General features: G+C 38.8%; 1 protein-coding gene across 1 annotated transcript in view; it reads right to left on the bottom strand.

Moving 5' to 3' along the window:
• The window catches only part of LOC126452593 (GATOR complex protein Iml1), a 572,541-nt gene that overhangs the window by 265,618 nt on the left and 284,890 nt on the right, over positions 1-22,033 (bottom strand). Inside the window, exons 19-20 of the mRNA XM_050091115.1 lie at positions 5,558-5,761; positions 4,721-4,861 (exon numbers count right to left, since the gene is read on the bottom strand). Of these exons, the coding sequence (XP_049947072.1) occupies positions 4,721-4,861; positions 5,558-5,761 (345 nt within the window). The remainder of the gene's footprint in view (positions 1-4,720; positions 4,862-5,557; positions 5,762-22,033) is intronic.

Below are 22,033 nucleotides of genomic sequence, written 5' to 3'. Positions count from 1 at the left end.
GACACAGTCCTTTTGACTGTTCATAGATGTCACTAGACTGCCCCAAAGATGTAAGCAATCATGCATGGGCAGTACCTATTAGATGGAGGGGGCCAAACAGCGGATCAGTTCCATTCATTCCACTAGGAAGGAGGTACACAGCTTGTGTTGTCTGTAGTTCAACCATGCCTAGATAGTCAGTACTGTGGTTCTATTGCATCCGCATTGTTACTTTGTGACAAGGGAAGTGTCCAGGCATCACGGAGTGAACCAAAGCGTCGTTGTTCGGACATGGAGGAGATACAGAGAGAGAGGAATTGTTGATGACATGTCTTGCTCAGGGCGCCAAAGGGCTACTACTGCAATGGATGACCACTACCTACAGATTATGGCTCAGAGGAACCCTGACAGCAACGCCACCATGTTGAATAAAGCTTTTTGTGCAGCCACAGCACGTGGTGTTACAGTTCAAACTGTGCACAATGAGCTGCATGATGCACAGCTTCACTCCCGATGTCCATGGTGAGGTCCATCTTTCCAACCACACGACACCATGCAGCACAGTACAGATGGGCCCAACAACATGCCGAATGCACCGCTTTTGACCGGCATCACGTTCTCTTCAACGATGAGTGTCGCATATGTCTTCAACCAGACAATCGTTGGAGACATGTTTGGAGGCAACTCAGTCAAGCTGAACGGATGCCCTAGACACAGTGTCAAATGAGTGCAGTGAGGTGGAGATTACCTGCTGTTTTGGGGTGGCATTATGTGGGGCTGATGTATGCCGCTAGTGATCATGGAAGGTGCCGTAATGGCTGTACGATACATGAATGCCATCCTCCGACCGATAGTGCAACCATATCGGCAGCATATTGGCGAGGCATTCATCTTCATGGATGACAATTCATGCCCCCGTCATGCACATCTTGTGAATGACTTCCTTCAGGATAAAAACATCAGTTAACTAGAGGGGCCCGCATGTTTGCCAGACACGAAATCTATCGAACATGCCTGGGATAGATTGAAAAAGGGCTGTTTACGGACGACATGACCCACCAACCACTCAGAGGAATCTATGCTGAATCGCCATTGAGGAGTGGGACAATCTGGACCAACAGTGCCTTAATGAACTTGTGGATAGAACGCCACCACAAATACAGGCACGCATCAATGCAAGAAGATGTGCTACTGGTTATTAGAGGTACCAGCGAGAACAGTAGTCTGGACCACCACCTCTGATAGTCTCGCTGTATGGTAGTACAACATGCAATGTGTGGCTTTCGTGAGCAATAAAAAGGGCAGAAATGATGTTTATATTGATCTCTATTCCAATTTTATGTACAGATTCCAGAACTCTTGGAGCTAGCAAAAAGTTTCAGTCTTGTTTATAAGCCTGTCTGTGATTCAACACCTCTACCATTCACACAGTTGTTACCTTTAGTCCTGAATAGTCACAACTTTCCACACAATAGTAACACAAAAAAATGAAGATATGGTGACTTATATAAATAACAGAAGGAATAAAGGTAACAACACACCACACAGATTATGCAATGAGTGGTTGACAAGCATACAAACAAAACTGAAAATGTTCTTATACATTCGTATAATGTCCTCCTTCAGAGCTAACACAGAGGACACACAAGAACATGGCCATGTTGTCCTGCTTGACTACAGGGTGTACAATAGCTGCTCAACACCTCAACAATATAGTGTGTTGTTACCTCTACTTCCTCCACTATTTGTATTCCTCTCACAACTATTTGTTATGATGTGACAATCATGTCAGTTTGAAGCAAGTAAAGTTTTAGCACTTTTTTCAAAAATATCCTCTTAAAAAATAAAAATAAAAAGGCAAGCTAATTGGTTATTGTGTGCTTCCCTACAACCAACTGAGTATAACAGAATCTACAACAAACAAATGGATGTTGAAAAATCAATGCAAATAACTGTTGTGTAAATGTAACTAAAAATGATCCTGTAATTTTTTGGAAATGTGTGTGTGAGTATATGAGAAGTTGAAATAAAATAGTAATGGGGATGTATGAGATTGCAGGGTTTTCTAATACTTTGGGTGGTGAAATAATATAAAAATACAACACCCATTTGTTCTTTTTTCCAGATAATGCAGTTTGCTCTGGTGAAGTTTGTATCAGTTTGTGAGAAGCTGATTATTATATGCTTTCTAATGAGTAATCCACATTTGTGAGTCGACTGCCATTGACAGTGTTCACACGTGATACAGCATGCCACGTTTACAATTGGAGGAACATGTTGCTATTTACAGAGGGGCAATACACTGACATTATCAAAGTGTGAAATCTTATGGGACTTAACTGCTAAGGTCATCAGTCCATCATCAAAGTGGCTGAGCTCATGACCTTGTGTAGAAGTTCTGTTTATGTACTGCACAGCCCCCATCAGATGTTCAAGTAAGTTTAATCATGGCTTCTTTGAAATGAGAAAGATTTGTCAAATAACTATATTGAATAAATAGTTCAAATGATAGTTCTAATTGCAAAGAGATAAGAAGAACAGGTAATGTAAAATAAATTAAAAATCTTCGTAACACTGTTTCTTCATTGTCCTTTCAGTGTTGTCCCATTAGGCAATACACAGTCCACATAAGAAATTTAAAAGCACTTTAAACCCAAAATATTATTAAAACCATACCTGATTAGCAATCTTGATTCATTTCAAATATAATTTACTTAAAATTTCTCGAGTATGAAATGATCTTATTGATAGGATGAAAGCACAGCTCACAACATAAGAACTGCATAATAATGCCCATGATGGCTTGGAGATTGGCTATTAAAACGGAGATCAGATTTAATCTTGGTGTGCTGCACTTTCCTGTCTTGCAGGTAAAGCACTGTGCTCCACTGTTGTCTATTAACCATCACCCAATGACTAGTCAATTGTGCAACACAATTTATGCAGTGCAGAAAAGTAGAACTCTGTGTCTTATTGTGAATGGGAAATTTTCAGCAAACATGAACCTAATCTCAATTATACTTGAAGCTGTCTGAACTTTGACTACTCAAATTCAATAGGCCTACCTTTTTGTTACTAAACTATAATACCATGATATGTGAAATATCTTTCAAACATTCACAACCGAGACAGCATATGTGAAACATAAAAAATAAGTAAAGGTAGATATGAGCACCACACTACTTTATTAGGCATGGTAATATTAGAAGTAGTATGCTGTCACTTTCTCCCGACCTCTGAAGTAGTATGCTGTCACTTTCTCCCGACCTCTGAACTAGTACGCTGTCACTTTCTCCCGACCTCTGAACTGACTTACCTAGCCAGTTATAGGGGGACCTACTACAGTTTAATGTGGATTCCGAGAAACAGTGTGCAATTCAGCCCATTTCACATTAACAAACTTTGGCTGAAATGAAAGAAGTAATAAGTGACAGGAAAATTCTTGGACTGACCAGGTACTGAATCCAGGACTTCTGGATTCTTAATCTGGCACTTTAACACTAAGCTATGAAATTATCAATGTAAATTGTGCATTAGCTTTTTTCTGCATCGAAATGCATCTTCTTTCATTTAAAATACCACATGATCATGTGTACCTGATTTAATGAAAGATATTTAATAATATTCTTTGAAATTAATTGACTGGCAAAGGAATTGTAACTTAGAAATAATAATGTAATGAACAAGATTACCCAATGCTGTTGTTGTTGTTGTTGTTGTTGTAGTCTTCAGTCTGAAGAGTGGTTTGATGCACCTCTCCATGCTACTCTGTCTTGTGCAATCCTCCTCATATCCAAATAACTACTGAAGCCTACATCCTTCCGAACCTGCTTAATATATTCAACTCTTGGTCTCCCTCTACGACTTTTACCCCCCTACACTTGCCTCCAATATTAAAATGATGATCCTCTGATGCCTCAGATTGTGTCCCAGGAGGAAAAACATGTTACGTACAGTAATTTAATGACCTCACAGTGTGAAGTATTAAGTTATAATCAGTGACATCTGACTTTCAATGACATTTTACAAACAAACACACACACACACACACACACACACACACACACACACGTCATACAATATACATATGTAATTATCAAGTTACAAAATGTAATTTTTGCTGATTTGGGCACATCTAGCAATGAACAACAGCATAACTTGCTGTAATCACAAGGACACCCATCAGATCAACACTAATGCATATGCTGAAGATCAGAACTACATGAAGTTGGCAGTTAAAACATAAAAATATGTAGTACAGTGTTAGTAAATTATTGTGACTGGTTAATGATCTCTATTTCATTTTTATGCTCTAAATAAACATAAATAACCGAAAAAACAAAAAAAAACAAAACTGACACAGCAACATGCACAATGTTTGTTGTTACTTCCAAATACAATAATCAACTTCCTTCCTACTAATATTACACCCAGGCAACTTTTAGCAACCACACTGCATGCATTTTTTTCTGTTTTATTCCCAGCACTTCTGAGGTAAAACTGCCACTGAACAACTACATTCAAGACTTTTTAGTAGTTCTACATTTATGTGCTATTGGCATTTAATATCAAAACATGCTCACAACTGTTGCCACAAGACTGTGATACAGTAATAATAAAATTAATAAAACAACCAGTCTTCAGTATAAACCCAACACTAAATATGTGTAACTAGTAATTTTATTTAAACTTACGTTTGTGACAGGGATTAGATTCTACAAGAAGTTTAACTACTTTGTACCTGCAAATTAGTTGATTGTAAACCAGATGCAGTAACCAAATTACTACTTGAAGTGTTATTGTGGGAGAGAAAAATCGTACTGGCACTATGTCGGCGAAGAATCAACCTATGATGAGCCTTGTTCCCCGCAGAAACAGGGCTCTGTAACACATGCAACAAGGAAAAGCAACACGGAAAAAATTAACTAAATACATTGTTTAAAACAAGAAACAAAACAATACAATTAGCACTGATACAGTCAACATATAACAGACTGGACTAGCATGCTTCACTTGAGGAAAAAAAAATTGCAAAGGATCAAGATATTTTAAAGATGTCAGACCTATTTTGGGCAGAAAAGCATATGATCACTAAACTAAAAAATTGTTTTATCTTTCAGTACAATTTACAAGCATGGTCATCCAGAACAACACAAGACCAAAATAAATTAAAATATAAAATACCATGCACTAGCATGCACAAATGAAAAGCATGCAAATTACATGAATGTTCGTATAAACCAAGCAGAATGATTAATGCACTCGATACTGAAATGTTATAATTATCTACGATCACTGCTCCATTAAAATGGGAAACATAATATTCTTACCTTGCATTCTACACAAATGTTATGTATGTTATCATGCAGTGCCAATGTTTTCGTTTTTTAAATTGGCACTAATATCAGAAATACAACTAATATTGTCAAGACAAGAAAGAGACATGTTCATTTAAAGGTGAACACACAGAGAATAGTTATGGCTTGTTAAAACTATGTTCCAGAGGAATCTGACTTTGACACATGCCTTTCACAGACAATATTCTTTCAAATTTAAGCTCTAATTTGAAAGTACTTACTCTAGGTTTTTTATGAGTATTTGGCCTTTTAACCTTATTGACCCATGTTTCAATAAAACGAAGAAACCCTTCGACAAAATGACCTTGTTCTTCAGTGGACAATGTTGCATAAATATCACAGTTTTCTGCTCCATCTAAAATCTTTTTTGTTGCTTGATGATTCAAGGGTAGTAGGTACACACGGAAGCGCCAGTATTTCAGTGCCTGCAACATCGTTCAATTAAAGCAGTGATTAAGTATAATACTTAAATTTCTGAGTGTTTCATATGATGCAATGCGTAATCTACAGCAATTTTATTATAAATGAGTAATATCTACACTGGCTACATAGCAATGTATATAGAAAGTATTTTTCATAAGCAGGTGCCCTTGATTATTTCAGGGCAATCACTTTTGCTGACGGTTGCAATATGAAGCATACACATTAAATCTGAACACAATCTCTGCAATCCCCCACCTGGCCTTTCCATGAACATTATGACTGTCTGGCAATAGAAATGTACTTCTTGGGCAAAGGCAATAAAAAGACTGCTCTTTTTTATTGTGTATTGCAATAACTCATTATAACTGTGCTGCACTGAGATTAAAAGATGTGGTGTTGGTGTGGAAGCGGTCCAGTTTCAAGTCATCATATGCCACACATTTTAAATCTACTTGAAAACTTAATTAATTATTGGATTCATAAAAACTGAGGCTCAAGAATGATCCTCAGGCAGTGGCAGTTACAGAAAAACCTCAAAGAGGGGGGCATTAAAGATACATTTACTTTTACCGTAATAAAAAATAATCAAGTCACATGCAAAGTTTAACTAAGTTTTATTTACACTGATTATGCACATATACAAGACAATGCCATCCTATGACATAAAAAAGTTACAATTGTGGTTCTCTTCCTTAAATGATGAATTCTATGTGCCTATTCTTCTTGGCCAATTGGTTACTTACATCATCAATAGGACAATCAATGTCAGTGTGAATGTTCAACAGAACTAAGCCATTAAGTTGATCCTCATCCATTGTCGACCTTGAAGGTTCTCTGTACAACAAAACAGTAGAATATTCGTGACTTTTCTCGAACAAATGCCGCACGGAATAATGTATCGAGATCACTAGAATGGCTGACTTTTCTCGTAGGTATGTGTTAGTTATCTATGTGCCAGAGAGAAATGTATAAAATACGATGACGTGGACACACATGCTATATAGGAAAGTACAACTACTCAATAACTCAATTAAGTCGAGTCGACTGATGAAAGAAACGAATGAATAGCATGTGGGCTGAATGGCGGGTGGCAATGCAGATGGCCCCGTAAGAGGAGGAGGGGGGGCGGGGGGGGGGGGGGGAGTGCCCTGCGCACCTCCCATCTGTCATATGAGCCACTGGGGAATTTCGTAAAATAGTGTGTGGTAAGTGTGAACCACATATGACTATAAACCCAATTTATTTTCCTGAAATAATCATTGCGGCTCACCTTCTGCACTAACAGAAAAACTGATAACCCACAACACATTTTTCATGATAGAGTGAAATACATGGAGTAACAGCAAACTAAAACTCTGAATCAGACCAGGAGTAACACTCAAATTTTAGCCTCACATGAAAAATGCTCTAACGTTACATCCAGGAACATAATACAGAGTGATTCAATGTTTTAATTTGTCACCATTTTCCAACTGTTTTTGGAAACTCTACAATTGGTTTCCTACAAGCCTTAACTAAATAGAATACTCAAGAGAAAGGAGTGTTTTGCAGTAGCTATATTATGGGTAGACATGTTTAGTTGTTATGTCCACATAGAATGATACACAGTAGCTGCAAAACAGTTAGCATATGACATAATTATTTATGTCTCAGCCTTGTATCTAATACGGCTGCTGAATGTCTTGTTGCACAGCAACACCTGTCCTCACACAACCCTTAGCCACCAAGGCACCATGAATGTGCAGGTCTTAACCATGAGTCACACAGAGCAGAAGGACATGTGAGATGAAGCATTAGGTGTAGAAGTTGCAGTGCTTTCTGATATAGATTCACTCATCAATTTTTTTAAAGGTATTTTTATATTTACCACTACAAAGCTGCTACAAAACTTTATTATACTGCACCTAGTTCTGACTATTTATGTCATTATCTGGCAGACCTCGACATAATATACCATAAAATTTTCACTGAGAGAAAAGGCAAATGTAATAATACTATAATCATACGAGATATGTTCAGAAAGTAAGTACACTAGATTCTTTATTTTGGAAAAAGTGTATTTGTAAAATAGAGAACATTTTAATAGAATTGTTGACTATTGTTACACATAATCCCTATCACATTCATGCATGTGGTGAGCCATGGCACATGCATCAGCAGATTGGATGGCATAGTGGGCCAGCCGGAGGACATATTGGTCAGCTTCGATGTGGTATCGCTGTTTACCATGGTTCCACTTAATGATGTATTGGAACAGCTGGATCGAATTTTTCCTGCCGATATTTCAGAACAGTTTAATTATTGTTTGGTGACCACATATTTCAAGTGGAATGAACAGTTTTATGAACAAATGGATGGCGTGGTTATGGGAAGCCCCCTAAGTCCCATAATTGCAAACTTCTTTATGGAGAAATTCGAAGAACAGGCCTTAGGTACAGCTAGCAAAAAACCAAATGTATGGTTCTGATATGTGGATGACATGTTTGTGCTGTGGAGACACGTCAGGTAAGAACTAAGCCAGTTCCACGAACATCTGAATAGTATAAACTCCAGAATTCAGTTTATAATGGAGGAGGAGGTAAACAGGAAATTACATTTCCTCGATGTGCTTGTTTTTACAAATGAAAATGGTAGTTTGGGCCACTCAGTATACCACAAACCCAGGCACACGGACCGTTATTTGCACTGGGATTCGAACCACCACTCACAACAGAAGCGGGGTGTTATCAAGACGTTAGCGGACAGAGCTAGAAATATTTGTGCACCCGAGTTGCTCGACGCTGAGATGTAACATCTCCACAATGCACTAATGAAGAACGGATATTCGTCCGCCGAAATAAAACGTGCGTTGAGACAGCCACGCAGAAACCATAGTGACGTAAAGGCTACTGCGAAATCTAAGGTTTTCCTGTGGTTTGTTAAAAATGTAACAGAAAGAATAGGGAGGATCTTGACGAATCGGAATATTACCATAATTTACAAGCCCACCAGGAAGATACAGGAATACCTTAAGCATGCCACGGACGCTCGCAAACCATTGGAAAAAGCTGGAGTGTATAGGATCCCATGCAGCTGTGGAGATGTTTATGTGGATACCACTAAAAGAACTGTTTCAGAGCGTTCGGAAGAGCACAAGGGCAATTGTGGAAGAGGAGAAATGGAATGATCAGCTGTTGCGGAGCATGCTTCCCAACCACGTAACCACCATATTCGTTTTGAGGAGACGCATGTACTAGCAGCCACAAGCGGATATTACGAAAGGCTCTACAGGGAGGCAATCGAAATCGCCAAACACCCTAATAATTACAATCAAAAGGAGGTCATGTAATTAAACGGTATATGGATGCCGGTGTTGAAGAAGATGTGTACCACCTGTCCACCACTGGGTGATGGCAACAGCGACCGGCGGCAGCAGACAGCGGCCAATTGCACTGACGTTTTCAAAACATGTGACGTCACGCCTCGGCGCGGGAGCACGCGGACACAGAATTTAGCAGCAGTCAGTAGCGAGCCAGTGGGTGTCTTCCCCTTGAAGATGTCCTCCGCAGACGGGGACGAAACGTTGGGAATTGACACAGAATTCATCAACTGACTACGGCATAACAGCCTGGATAATTATAACGGACATGATCTTATAATATCATTATGCATTGATGAAAATTTGACCAAAATTATGCCTTTTTAGGCCCGAAACACTGAGGCCATGATTTTTCCCAGAAATCGTGGTTCTGAATTTTTTGGCAGATGTGGAATTGGTGTGATGCCACTATAACAAATATCTTTCTGCCTCAGGCATGTAATGAACTACCATGTTTCACCTCCAGTAACAATAGAGCTCAGTAAAGCCTCACCTTCCAATCAAAGTCACTCAAGAAACTCAGGGGCACCAGTGACCCTATTTTTCTTGTGCTGCTTTGTCAACTGTTTTGGAATCCATTTTGTGCACAGTTTCCGGTATCCCAGCATTTCTGTGAGTGTCTCATATACGAGAGTTCTGGAGAGATGTGGAAACAGCACAGAAATTTCAACCATTTTCAATCAGGGATCTTCATGGACAGTTTTCTCGATGCCCCCCCCCCCCCCCCTCCTCCCCCCAACTCATAAGTCAGAATTGAAGATCTCCCACTCCTGCAAACATCAGGAGTATTTATTCTGCTTCCACTGAACTCCTAACCACTTAAACACATTCATTCTGTTAGTAACACCTTCAACTTGAACTGTTTTGATTCATGAAAAAATTTTGGTAGGGGTTATCTGTTCTGCAAGTACAAAGCAGATCGCAGCACACAGTTCACACTTGGCGGGATTTCTTACCAACATCTTTCATGCAACTGGAAACTACAATATGAGTTTGCATACTACTATGATCCTGCAATGCTTGCTCTGGTCAGTGGATCCCCTCCACCACTCAGTGTTGGCAACCCTCAACAAACAAAAAACCACAACCTGTTATGGTCACAGTACACTTAGTTTCTGAATATGCCTCCCACTATATCATTAAGTACTTACTTCAAAGCTAAAATGATGTACACCCCACATACATTGTGGCAAAATATTTTAAAATATAGTTAAAGCTGTGGAATCAAGTGAAGCTATCAAAACAAGCATAGAAGTGCATCTCAATGATGGCTGCTTCTCTAATAAAAAAAAGTAATGTATATAATGTAAATAATGATTAACGTTGAACATATGGACTCCAATACTACTTATCACATATACTGATAGTTCAGTATACCCTGTCTGGCATAGAAATAAGTGGGGTATGGAGTACAGGCCAGCTGCATGTTGAGGGCTGGACAGTGTTGTGGTATATGTCACATAGTTTGTGACTGACTGTGAAAAGTAGTCATTATCACTTGGTAGTACCATATTAGTGACATATACTACACTTTTTTTTATAGGCCCACTTAGTTCATGGTATTAAATATAATGTAACATATTTCACAACAATGGACATGTTGTACATACCATTTCAGCTTTAAAGTAAATATTTACTGAAATAATACAATTATAGCATTAAATAGTTAGTTATTTGAATGAATCATAATTCTGACCTCTTGTTATGATATGGAACAAGCACATTTAACAATTATCGTACATATTATCAGTGGCTTTTTTATTATTTCTTTTAAGTCCTACAACCAAGCACAACTCTAGTGGCAGCCACAATGTGAGTATTCCATGCACGATTTCCATTTGTCTTCCTCCACTCTCACTGTGCTCATTGTGGTTATGGCTTCTATCCATTTGGGACACTGTGAACTGGTCTCTGCACTGCGTTGCCATAGTGTGGATGTTTCAGAAGCTATTTCTGTATTCTCAAGAGACAACCCTCAATTGTTCACAACCACTGCACTGATGTATACTACCATAGTTTCCATGGTTTTCTCATTGTGCTAGCAGTGCATTTTCTGATAAATATGTCAAAGTTTTTGACTAACACTGAGATCCATAAGGTTTTGAATGAACCATTTGAAGACTCTGGATATGAAAGGGACTTTTTTGAAAACGAATACAGTGATTTTGATTCTGTACAAGAACAATATTATTTCAGTATTAATGTGACACTGTTCTACATTATTTTGCTTGAGAAATCTGCTATGTAAGTAATACTTCTACTGAGTTTTCAGATGAAATTCCAACCCCAACAATGCACAATATACTTCTTAATAATCAAAGTAGTATTTCCAATGTAGTGCTGTCTTTAGAGAATCATGCAAGAGAAGACGTTATAGTGTTACAGAATCTTCAGATGCAGAATTAAGATAGACTAAGATGGACCACATTAGATGAGCAACTATCATTGCTTGAACTCTAAGAAGAAAATTGATTTATGGCAAAAGGGGATGATGGCAGCAGTCCTTTCAATACTTTTCAACTTTTTTCCCTGAATCAATGATGAAGCACATCAAGGCAGAAACTAGCAAGTATGTGAAACCCATTATAGATAAAGTGAGAAGACCACATTACATGAAACCCACAAGCATGTGGCACATGTGGACTGGGGTAAAACTTCATGAAATATATTTGTTCTTTGCATTACAATCCATATGTGACTAGTACAGAAAAACAGACTGCATTACTATTGGTCTACAAATGACTTTGTACCTGCACCATTTTAAGGTTAAGTTCTGACCACAAATGGATTCTCCACTGTTCTCTCTTGCCTGCATGTAACTGAAAATGTTTCATACATTCCAACAAACAAACCTGGACACGATGACATGCATAAAATCAGACCTTTTCTGCATGATTTACTTTCACAGTTTCTAGCATAGAAACCTGATGAAAACCTTACCAGTGATGAGTGGGTGTGGGTTCATGAGAAGAGTTATTTTCCATATCTATGTAAAAAACAAACCTGACAAAATGGTCTCAAACAGTTTATCTCAAGTGATTCAAAGGAAGAATACATTTCACACACTGAAGTTTAGACAGACAAAGGGCAGGAAGATAATTCTGTTAATGTCCTTTTTCGTATGCTTCTGTCTGACTACCTCGACAAGGTACGTACCATTTTCACAGACAGATATTAGAGTTCACCAGTTGTTTTTGATTTTGTGAAAGACACTAACACCAAGACTGTGGGAATGTTCACTCCTAAACATAGAGGACTCCATAAACAGAGTGTAGTCAACAAAAAGCTAAAGAACGGTTTGACACTACATTTATGAGGAAGAAACATTTGTAGCCTCTGAAGTGGAGGAACACAAGACATATTCCACATTTTTCAAGTCTTCACAAGACGACAGATACAAAAGAAAAAGTTTTTTAAAAATCAGGGATGATAAAGACGATAAAACTTGATGCCATTCTAGACCTCAAACTCAACAAGACAGGTGTATACTGGAATGATAAACTCATATCTTACTACCATCTCAACAGAAGGCAAATGAAATTATGGAATAAACTGTTTTTCACCTCTTTATAATGGTAGTTGTGAAGGCTTACATCTTGTACTGAAAAACAAGAAATAATAAAGACTACATGCTGCTATTAGATAAATTTAGCTGAGGAGTTTGCAAAGAAAGGATGTATGCATTAACATACTGCTACTCCCCAAAATGTCTGAAGCAACAGACTTCTAGGAAGCCACTTTGCTGACAGAACTCCTTCCACAGAGAAGAAAGTGCATCCCGAAAGTCTTCAGTAAAAGTAACAATAAAGTGGCGTCTTGGCTGTAGAGTTTCACAGTACATGCTAGAGTGTTTCAAACTAACAGGAGTAGTTGTCAAGCATATAGGGTTTCACTCTGTGACAAAATAGTTCATGGGTGAATGGTCGAATTTCAGTGTCCATTGGGCACAATATTTCGGCAAGTACCCACATTGCCATCATGTGCACTGATGAAATGTCTGCTTGGGGTCAGTGCACCACTTTTATTCTTTTCCCCATTCCTCTGATATGCTGCTCTGTCTACTGCCCATCTCCTCCCCCAACTCCGCCTGCCAACAAACTGCTCTACCCTCCATTTGTACCCAGGTATGCATGCTTGCAGCACCTCTGCTCTTCCTCCAGCTGCCCTGAAGTCAGTTCATCATGGGATGTCTCTCTTCTCTTCTCTTCTCTTCTTAATCAGATTAATTGTGAGTTTCCAGGCTTTACTAAGGATGTAACCACAATGTTGATTTATCAGTGGTTCTGTAACTCGAATTTCAATAGATTCTTTAAAGACACAGTCCCACAAGCTAGATTTCTGTGTCAGAACAACATTAGTATGGTTGTCACCCATTCCATGTAATTCTGATAGGCAATATTCCGTGATTGTCAACTTGTTAACCTGCGGCAATCTGATGTGCCATTGGTGTTCTCAACAACAAACTTCAACAGCAGGGATCATTTGACCTTTGTGTGTCTTGCCACATTTTCACGTTAAATGATAGACCTCTTATTTCCATAGTCCAAGGTCATCTTCGACACTACCAAGCAATGCCCATGTTTTAGCTGAAAGACTGTCTTCACCTAGGCAGGGTGAGGGTTCATTTATATTTTAAGTTACCTCATTGTGATCTTCAGCTCAGAGTAGCCTGTGAACCATCAACTGGTTAAATATTCTTTTTATCTGTAGGATAACTTAATTTTTACTAAAAACAAGGAAATAGCAACATCAATCTTTTAAGGCTTTTATTGTGCCTTTAAATGCAACACATATTAGATGATAAGTATCTTGTCACAGGAGACCTTCTGGGTAACGAATAATAAGCACCTTTTCAATACATGCATATTTACATTATTGATATAAACTTCTGGTCACTGGAATTCCTTGACAGCATGGCTAGCGCAGAAGACTCTTTGCCGCCTTTGACTACTTTGCCCATCAAAACTCCAAGTATGCCTTCAACTCTCTTGGAATGGCATTACACCAGACAGAATAACTCATGCAAATAATAAAATACACAAAACAGGACTTGTATCTTAATAAATCTTCTTACATTATATTCTGAATGATTATTCTGGATAACAAAATTCTACTAATAAAACCTGTTCATTTATATTCAAAATTACTACGAGATTTCACTTCCACTCAACAAAATTATTTATTTCCAAACTTTGGCTACAGAATATCTGGGAAATCTCATGCCCTCAGAGTCTCTGGAGAATTCATCCAATCTTTCTGCATAATGCACCACAACATGTAATAAACACAATGGCAGCATCGTCCTGAAGTTCCTCTTCTATTTCCACTAGCCGTACAGTGGATGCACAATTTAGGCGTCTCTAAATTTGTTACTGCTTGTAGCCATTTTTCCGAAACACCGTCCTCAGATGTTCAAGTTCTTGGTTGAGACTTTCATTGTCAGTGAGGGTGCGAGCACTATGTACCAAAGTTTTGAGCACCCCATTCCTCGGAGCTGGGTGGTGACAGCTACCTGCTTGTAGGTATAAGTTGGTGTGCATTTTCTTCCACTACATTTTGTGGCCCAATGTGTCATTTGCTCTTCTTTTACCAGAACATCCAGAAAGCAGAGCACCCAATCCATTGTGACTTCCATGGTAAAACTGATGTTCTGAACCAGAGACATACGAGGAATTTGTTTGCTTATCTCTTCACGTGACCACATGACTAACATGTAGTCTACATACCAGAAAAACAGATAGATATCCACTGGGCTGATTCCAGGGCTTCCTCATCAAAAAGTTCCAAATACAAGTTAGTGACAACTGGTGAAAGTGGACACCCCATGGCTACTCCTAACTGCTTACGGTAACCAGTGTCTCAAAGAAAGCATGTCAACAAGACATGTCTAAAAGATTGGTTATCTCTGTGTCAAATTTCCAGCCAATATGTTTTCAGGATTCTTGTAAAGGCATTCTGGTCAGAAGGGAGACAATACTGAAGCCCACAAAGCACACAACAAAATCCACGAAGATGTGAATATCATATGAACTTTTCCAATGTAAGGATGAGGTATACCCTTTAGGTATTTACGGAGTGAGTATGTGAGGGCACCAAAGTTGCTAACAATGAGATGTAAAGGTACCCCCATCTTTGTGACCCTTCGGAATTCCACAAAGTCTCTGTGGAACTTCATGTGGAAAGCCACTCTCTTCGTAGAAACAGTGTTAACCTTCCTATATGCACTGTCTTCTAGCAGCAGACCCTGTCTATTTGCCCATTTTCTCAATGTAATCCTGGTAAAGAAGGACAACAGTTGCATTGCCTTTGTTGGTTGGTGACACCACAATTTCTGGATCTTCTTTTAGCTTCTGTATGGACACTCGCCCCCTGCTACAGATATTCAGTTTCATAGGTTTTGTTTGCATGAGAACATGACAGGTTTCATGATGTACTTGTTTAGCTACTTCAGGTGCAAGATGAGCAGTTGCGTGTTCCACTGCACTGATTATGTCCTTGATAGGTTGTGGATTTATTACTGGGAGCAAATTTGAGTTCACTCTGATGGACTCTAACAGTGTCCGCATCCAGTGGTTTCACTATGACATTGTTGATAGTCTTGAAGGGAGCAACAGACACTTGTGTGTCTGGTGTAATCTACAATTTTGATGTTTGGCCTCTGATGGCCTTCTTTCGTGCAGTCCCTCCTGTGTCTCATGTGACATCACCAATCCATTCTATGTCCAGGAACTGAACTGTTGGCCACCTGTAGACATAATTTGAAAGGTTCTTTGTTAGCCGAGTCCAGACGCAAATGAGTAAAGTGTACTATCTGCCATACTATTGCCAGGGTGACACGTTTCTCAATTCTTCTGGTTGCGCTGAGTCGATGTGACGTATTATCTTGGAGAAGTTTGTCACCACACGTTCTCCACAGCATCTCATAAGGAATGCAAAGGCACTCAACAAAAGGCTCCTCCAGTGGCGCAGCTTGTCAAGTATTTTCATGCTGTGATACACCTCCTGCATAGAAGTATGCGATGTCATTTTTCAGCTTCTCATGGTGTACTTTATGTCAAAACAGCTGAGTGGTGAATGGCTGGATGTCAGTGTCCAACAGGCATAATATTTTGGCAGCTGACCACATTGGCATCGTTGGCATCATCAGTTGCACTGAGAGATAAATGTGCCACCCCAACCCATTAGCAGTCAATTCATCAGCACACCTGATGATGGCAACGTGGTCACTTGCTGATATATTATGCCTGTTGAATGACATCCAGCCATTCACCAGTGAACTATTTTATCATCAAGTACACAAGGAGAAGCTAAAGAATTGCATTTCAGTTTGTGTTTGAAGTTAATTTCATTCTTGATTAAATTTTTCATATTACTGTGTAGAGGGTCAAAAATTATTGTGTCTAAATACTTCACTCTTTTCTGTGCCACAAATACATCTTTCACTTCAGAAAAAATGGTTCCTCTTATTATATTCTATGTGCAGGACTGCCAGATGACAACTTAAACCTGTCAAAACTAATTGCAGCATTACAAAGTTTTATAACAACCTTTTGGTGGTATATACAGTGAGGAAAACTGAAGGACTAAAATAAGTTTCACATGATGTGTTACTGCCAAGTAACACAGCTGAATGAAACTTCGACCATACATAGAAAGAACCGCTACAGTATGGTACGGAAGGTAACTTAAAGAAATACACAATGAGATGAACAGAGATGACACTTTTATTCAAAGATAATAATCACATTGAAGTTACAGTGACTTTTGATGGTCCCCTGGACATTACAAAAGGCCAGACATGGTTCTCAATAGTGTGATCACAGCAATGCGCGGTCTGCAATGTATTCCCATGATGGCCACAAGGTTGGTAAGGAGTTCTTTCCACTCCTTCACCAGTGCAGTTGACAAATGCTAGATGGTCATTGGTGCATGTGGACAGGCTACAATATGTCTCCCCCATGCATCCCTCACATGCTTGATGGGATTTAAGTTGAGGCAATGGGAAGGCCAGCCCATTTGCCGAATGTCCTCTTATTCCATGATCTACTCAATCTGCACTTTTTCATGCAGAAGCACATTGTCATCCATAAAAATGAACTCAGGGCTGAATACACCACTGAAAAGATGCAAACAGGAAAGGAGTACAGTGTCATCGTAACACTGCCTGGTGGATGTATCATGTTAAAATATTTGGAGGTCATTATGTCCATGCAACATTATGCCTGCCCACACCGTAACATGTAGACTACCAAAAGAATCATGTTCGACAATGTTCCAGGGTTTATTATATGTTCTCACCTCCAACCATATGAGGATACATCCAGAATCACTATTCAAAACCACGAAATGGCTATCTGGCCAAGAAACCACCCCATGCAGTCGCTGTGCAACTGTGGAGTGTGAGACTACGTGCCTTGCAGCCCTGTTAAATGTGGCTGCAATTGTACCCGCTATTTTCAACTGCCTCCTCTCTTTTGGACAGCACTGCCTGTGGTTCGGAATTCTCCTCATGCACGTGAAACAATGTTGTGAGCAATACCAAACTCATGGGTTACACTCATTACACTTTGTCCTCCTTCAAGTTTCCCCATATGAAAACATCCACATGTTGTCTCTGGGCCATGTTGTACTGAAGAACACCACCATAGTGCACGGTAACTTCTTGCTGATTGACACACAGGCTTTTTCCTTTCCTTGAACTGCCTCCTGTTATAGGGCCAGCCCCTACTTCGTGCTAAAGTCACACTGACCTCACGCCATGAGACGATCCACCATTCTGTGCTTGACAACACGCTCTCATTCATTTACACCAAACAGTTAACATGTTATATTACTTGATTTAGTTCATCTTTAAATTTGCAGAGAAATTTATAGTCTGATGCTAGTTGCCACACATGGGAGGCTACAAATGAAATACTGCAGTAGTTACCGGTAAAACACATTTATCAGAAGGACCTTAAAATGAAACCATTGTATTATTTCTCTACATGATCACCATTCAGAATTAAGTGTTTATTATAGATTACACCTCTTAATGAGTTGACTAAATCCCTCTCCACAAAACTTTGTTGCATGAGATTGCAATCTGCCATTGACAGCATCTTGAACTTCTTTGTCAGAGTCCAAGTGTAGCGAGCTAAGCCACATTTTCATGCTTATAAGAAGGTGGAAATCACTTGGAGCCCAGTTGGGGCTGTAGAGCAGTTGTTCAAATATATCCCATTCTTTGGTGTGCCAAGCAAAGTGTGGTTAAAAATGTCACATAAATTAGGACAGTGATGGGGAAACTGTTGCTTGTTTTGAATGACTCTTCTCAATTTTTTAATGTTTTACAGTAGGTGTGAGAATGAACCTTTCTTCCACGTTCTATAAAATCCACAAACAAGATCCTTTTCACATTCAGAAAAAAGTGGTCATAACCTTTATGGATGCTATGAGTCAGGGAGGCTTTGTTTGGGTTGTTGGACATAGCAGTATGACTCCACATCATTCATTACTTGTGTATCTCCACTTCAGCATACGAAACTCATTTTTCATCTCCTGTCATTATTATGTTATTCTGGCCTTCTCCTTTCGTATACTGAAAAAGGAAGTCCAGAGAAGCAGTCATCTATTGTGTTTCGTTGTTATCAGGACAGAGTTTTAAACTCAATAACTTGTGGTACACATTTGTTTAATCAAGCACAGTCACATACAACATACTATGAGAAATATATGGGAAGTTCTCTTATAGTTGTGATATCATGGAATATCAGTTTTCATAAGTTTATTCAGCAACTTCCTGCACCAGTTCATACCTGACCACAGACAGGCAGTCACCTCTGGCTGTGACATGACATACTGTAAACAGAGCTGAAGTGATTGATCTCGGTCTGGTGCAATGTTTGAATTCCACATGCTGTGGTGAAGAGCCCAGGCTGGCATGGTTCTGACTTCTAACTGGAGGCCATGCTGGCCCACAGAGCAGAGTATCTGGGACCAAGCAGAACTGTCAGATATGGGCACTACCTGGATGTGACATCATGTCCTTTGCCCCAAATATGATCACAAAGGGAGGAATATCAGTGTCGTGTTTGCGCTTGTGCAGTGCAAGCTATTGTAGTTACAGTGTAAACCATTGTCATTACAGTAAAAAACAGTACACAGTTTTAAAGATGAGAAAAGGACAAATTGGTGGATATACTATGGAAATGAGTGTAAGAGAAGTTACAGCATCAAGAAAATTCCTTTAATGTAAGTATAGTAAATAATTAATAACTAGTATAATTTTAATTGCGCCAAAGAGATCAACCTATCATTTAGTAGTGCGCATCAGTAAGTACTGACTGAGCTACCTAAAAGTCTATTACTTAAACAATAACCCATTGGGAAACATTTAATTTGATATTTGATTAAAACAGAATATTTTACAGAGTAAAGCAGTTACACTACCAGAAAGGCAGTATGAGTTGGTAGACATATAAACACATCACTGACAATATTAAGTTTATAACAATTCTGTGTTTCTTTGTTATTTTTACTAATTGTTTATTATTTTGTTTGGTTTTACAATTAATTTAAAGATGGACAGTGTTACATTAATTCTAATTGCAGCAGTGGAAATAGCTTGTCAATTACTGTGAGAAAGAAATGACACGTGTTTGTACAATTATTCAATGCACAGAGAGCACAAACTGAATTTGATCAATGCAATTAAAATATGCATGTGTTTAACTTTAATTTGCACGCAGACTACCTTATGTAGAATCATATTAATATGTCATTTTATTCAGATTTTTAGGACACACCTAACGGTTATCCACATTTAAGATTCCACTATTGTATAAAGAATTGTAAATAAGGCTGGTGATTGCTCTTAGAGTTGTTAAGTGATACAGACGCTTGGAATTTCCAGGGAAGGAGGTACCAAACTTATAAAAGGCAGTTGCCATCTAGCATCAAGAGCATTCTTGTGAATGGAGTTGTAAAAGCAAGATCTATGGCAGTTTGGGTGGCGGTCTAGCAATGTACTTTTGGACTTAGTAGTTTTCTCTGATGATAAGTCTTGGTACTTGACAACATTCTGCAAATAGTTCCGAGGGAACTTGAGAGAAATCTGCAATGGTTGGGTAGTTCAGTGTGTCTTACATTTTTCATGAGTTAGGCCAGATCAGACTTGGATTTAAGTGCCTTGATTCTAACTTTAACTCAGTTTGCTACTGGGGACTCTGCTTATTTCATTTCTGATCAACAATTAGGATCGCTGCTTACTGTACCTATCAGACTTGCATTTCTTTTCATCAGTGTTGATAGTGAACTTTAACAACGCTAACGCAGTAATAGTAGATCATTACCACATTTTTTCATGAAAAATTTGACTTTATGCATCATTGAGGACCGATTTAACCAAAATGTTACACCCTTGGAGCCCTTGTTCTCAATGTATGCCGCCAATGAGATACATTTCTGAAATCAGAATCAGCACCTATGTACAATCTAATATTACTTAAATCTGATTACTACATCAGCTCCCCATGAACCATGGACTTGCCATCGAACAATACAGATAGCCACACCATGGGTGCAACCACAACGGAGAGGTGTCTGTTGAGAGGCCAGACAAATGTGTGTTTCCCGAAGAGGGGTATCAGTCTTTTCAGTAGTTGCAGGGGCAAGAGTCTGGATGATTGACTGATCTTGTCTTTTAACGTCAACCAAAATGGCCTTGCTGTGCTGGTACTATGAACAGCTGAAAGCAAGGGGAAATTACAGCTGTAAGGACTACTCAGGAGGATGTCCACTTCAAGAGAAGCAAAACTGGCCTTCTATAGATCGAAGTGTGGAATGTTAGATCCCTTAATTGTGCTGCTAGGTACGAAGATTTAAAAAGGGAAATGGATAAGTTGACGTTAGAAGTAGTGAGAATTAGTGATGTTCAGTTGCAAAACGAACAGGACTTCTGGTCAGGTAAATATAGGACTATAAATACAAAATCAAATAGGGATAATGCAGGAAAGGGTTAATAATGAATAAGAAAACAGTAATGTGGATAAGCTACTATTAACAGCACAGTGAATGCATTATCATTGTTAAGACAGGCACAAAGCCCATACCTACCACAGTTGTACAAGTTTATATGCCAACTGGCTCTGCAGATGATGATGAGATTGAAGGAATGTATGATAAGGGAAATTATTTAGATAGCTAAGAGAGATGAAAATTTATTTGTGATGGGGAACTGGAATTCAATAGTGGGAAAAGAATGAGAAGGAAAAATAGTAGGCAAAAATGAAATGGGAAAAAGGAATGAAAGAGGAGGCTGTCTGGCAGAATTTTGCACAGAGCGTAATTTAATCATCACTAACACTTGGTTTAAGAATCATAACAGAAGGCTTATATGTGGAAGAGACCTGAGACACAGAAAGATTTTAGATTGATTACATAATGGTAAGACAGAGATTTATAAACCACGTTTTAGACTGTAAGACGTTTCCAGAGGCAGATGTGGACTCTGGCCACAATTTACTGGTTATGAACTCCAGATTAAAACTGAACAATGTATATGGGACAAGGGCAATTTGATGGATCCTGAGATTGTTGATAGTTTCAGAGGGAGCGTTAGAATAGAACTGTCAATGGACTACAGAAGAAAATGAATGGGTAGTTCAAGAGATAAAATAATAAAGGCAGCGGTGTATCAAATAGGTAAAAAGACAAGGTCTTATAGAAATCCTTGGATATCACAGTATATATTGACTTTAACTGATGAAAGGAGGAAATATAAAAATGCAGCAAATGAAGCAGGCGAAAGAGAATACAAATATTTTAAAAATGAGATCGACATGAAGTGCAAAATTACTAAACCAAAATGGCCGAAGAGCAAATGTAAGCATTTTAAGCTAAGCATATTTCACTAGGGAAAATATAGATACTACAT

The sequence above is a fragment of the Schistocerca serialis genome, chromosome 1 (assembly GCF_023864345.2).
Source record: "Schistocerca serialis cubense isolate TAMUIC-IGC-003099 chromosome 1, iqSchSeri2.2, whole genome shotgun sequence".
Taxonomy (NCBI): Eukaryota; Metazoa; Arthropoda; class Insecta; order Orthoptera; family Acrididae; genus Schistocerca; species Schistocerca serialis.
The sequence above is the reverse complement of the archived record's forward strand: the minus strand, read 5'-3'. Positions and strand labels throughout refer to the sequence as shown.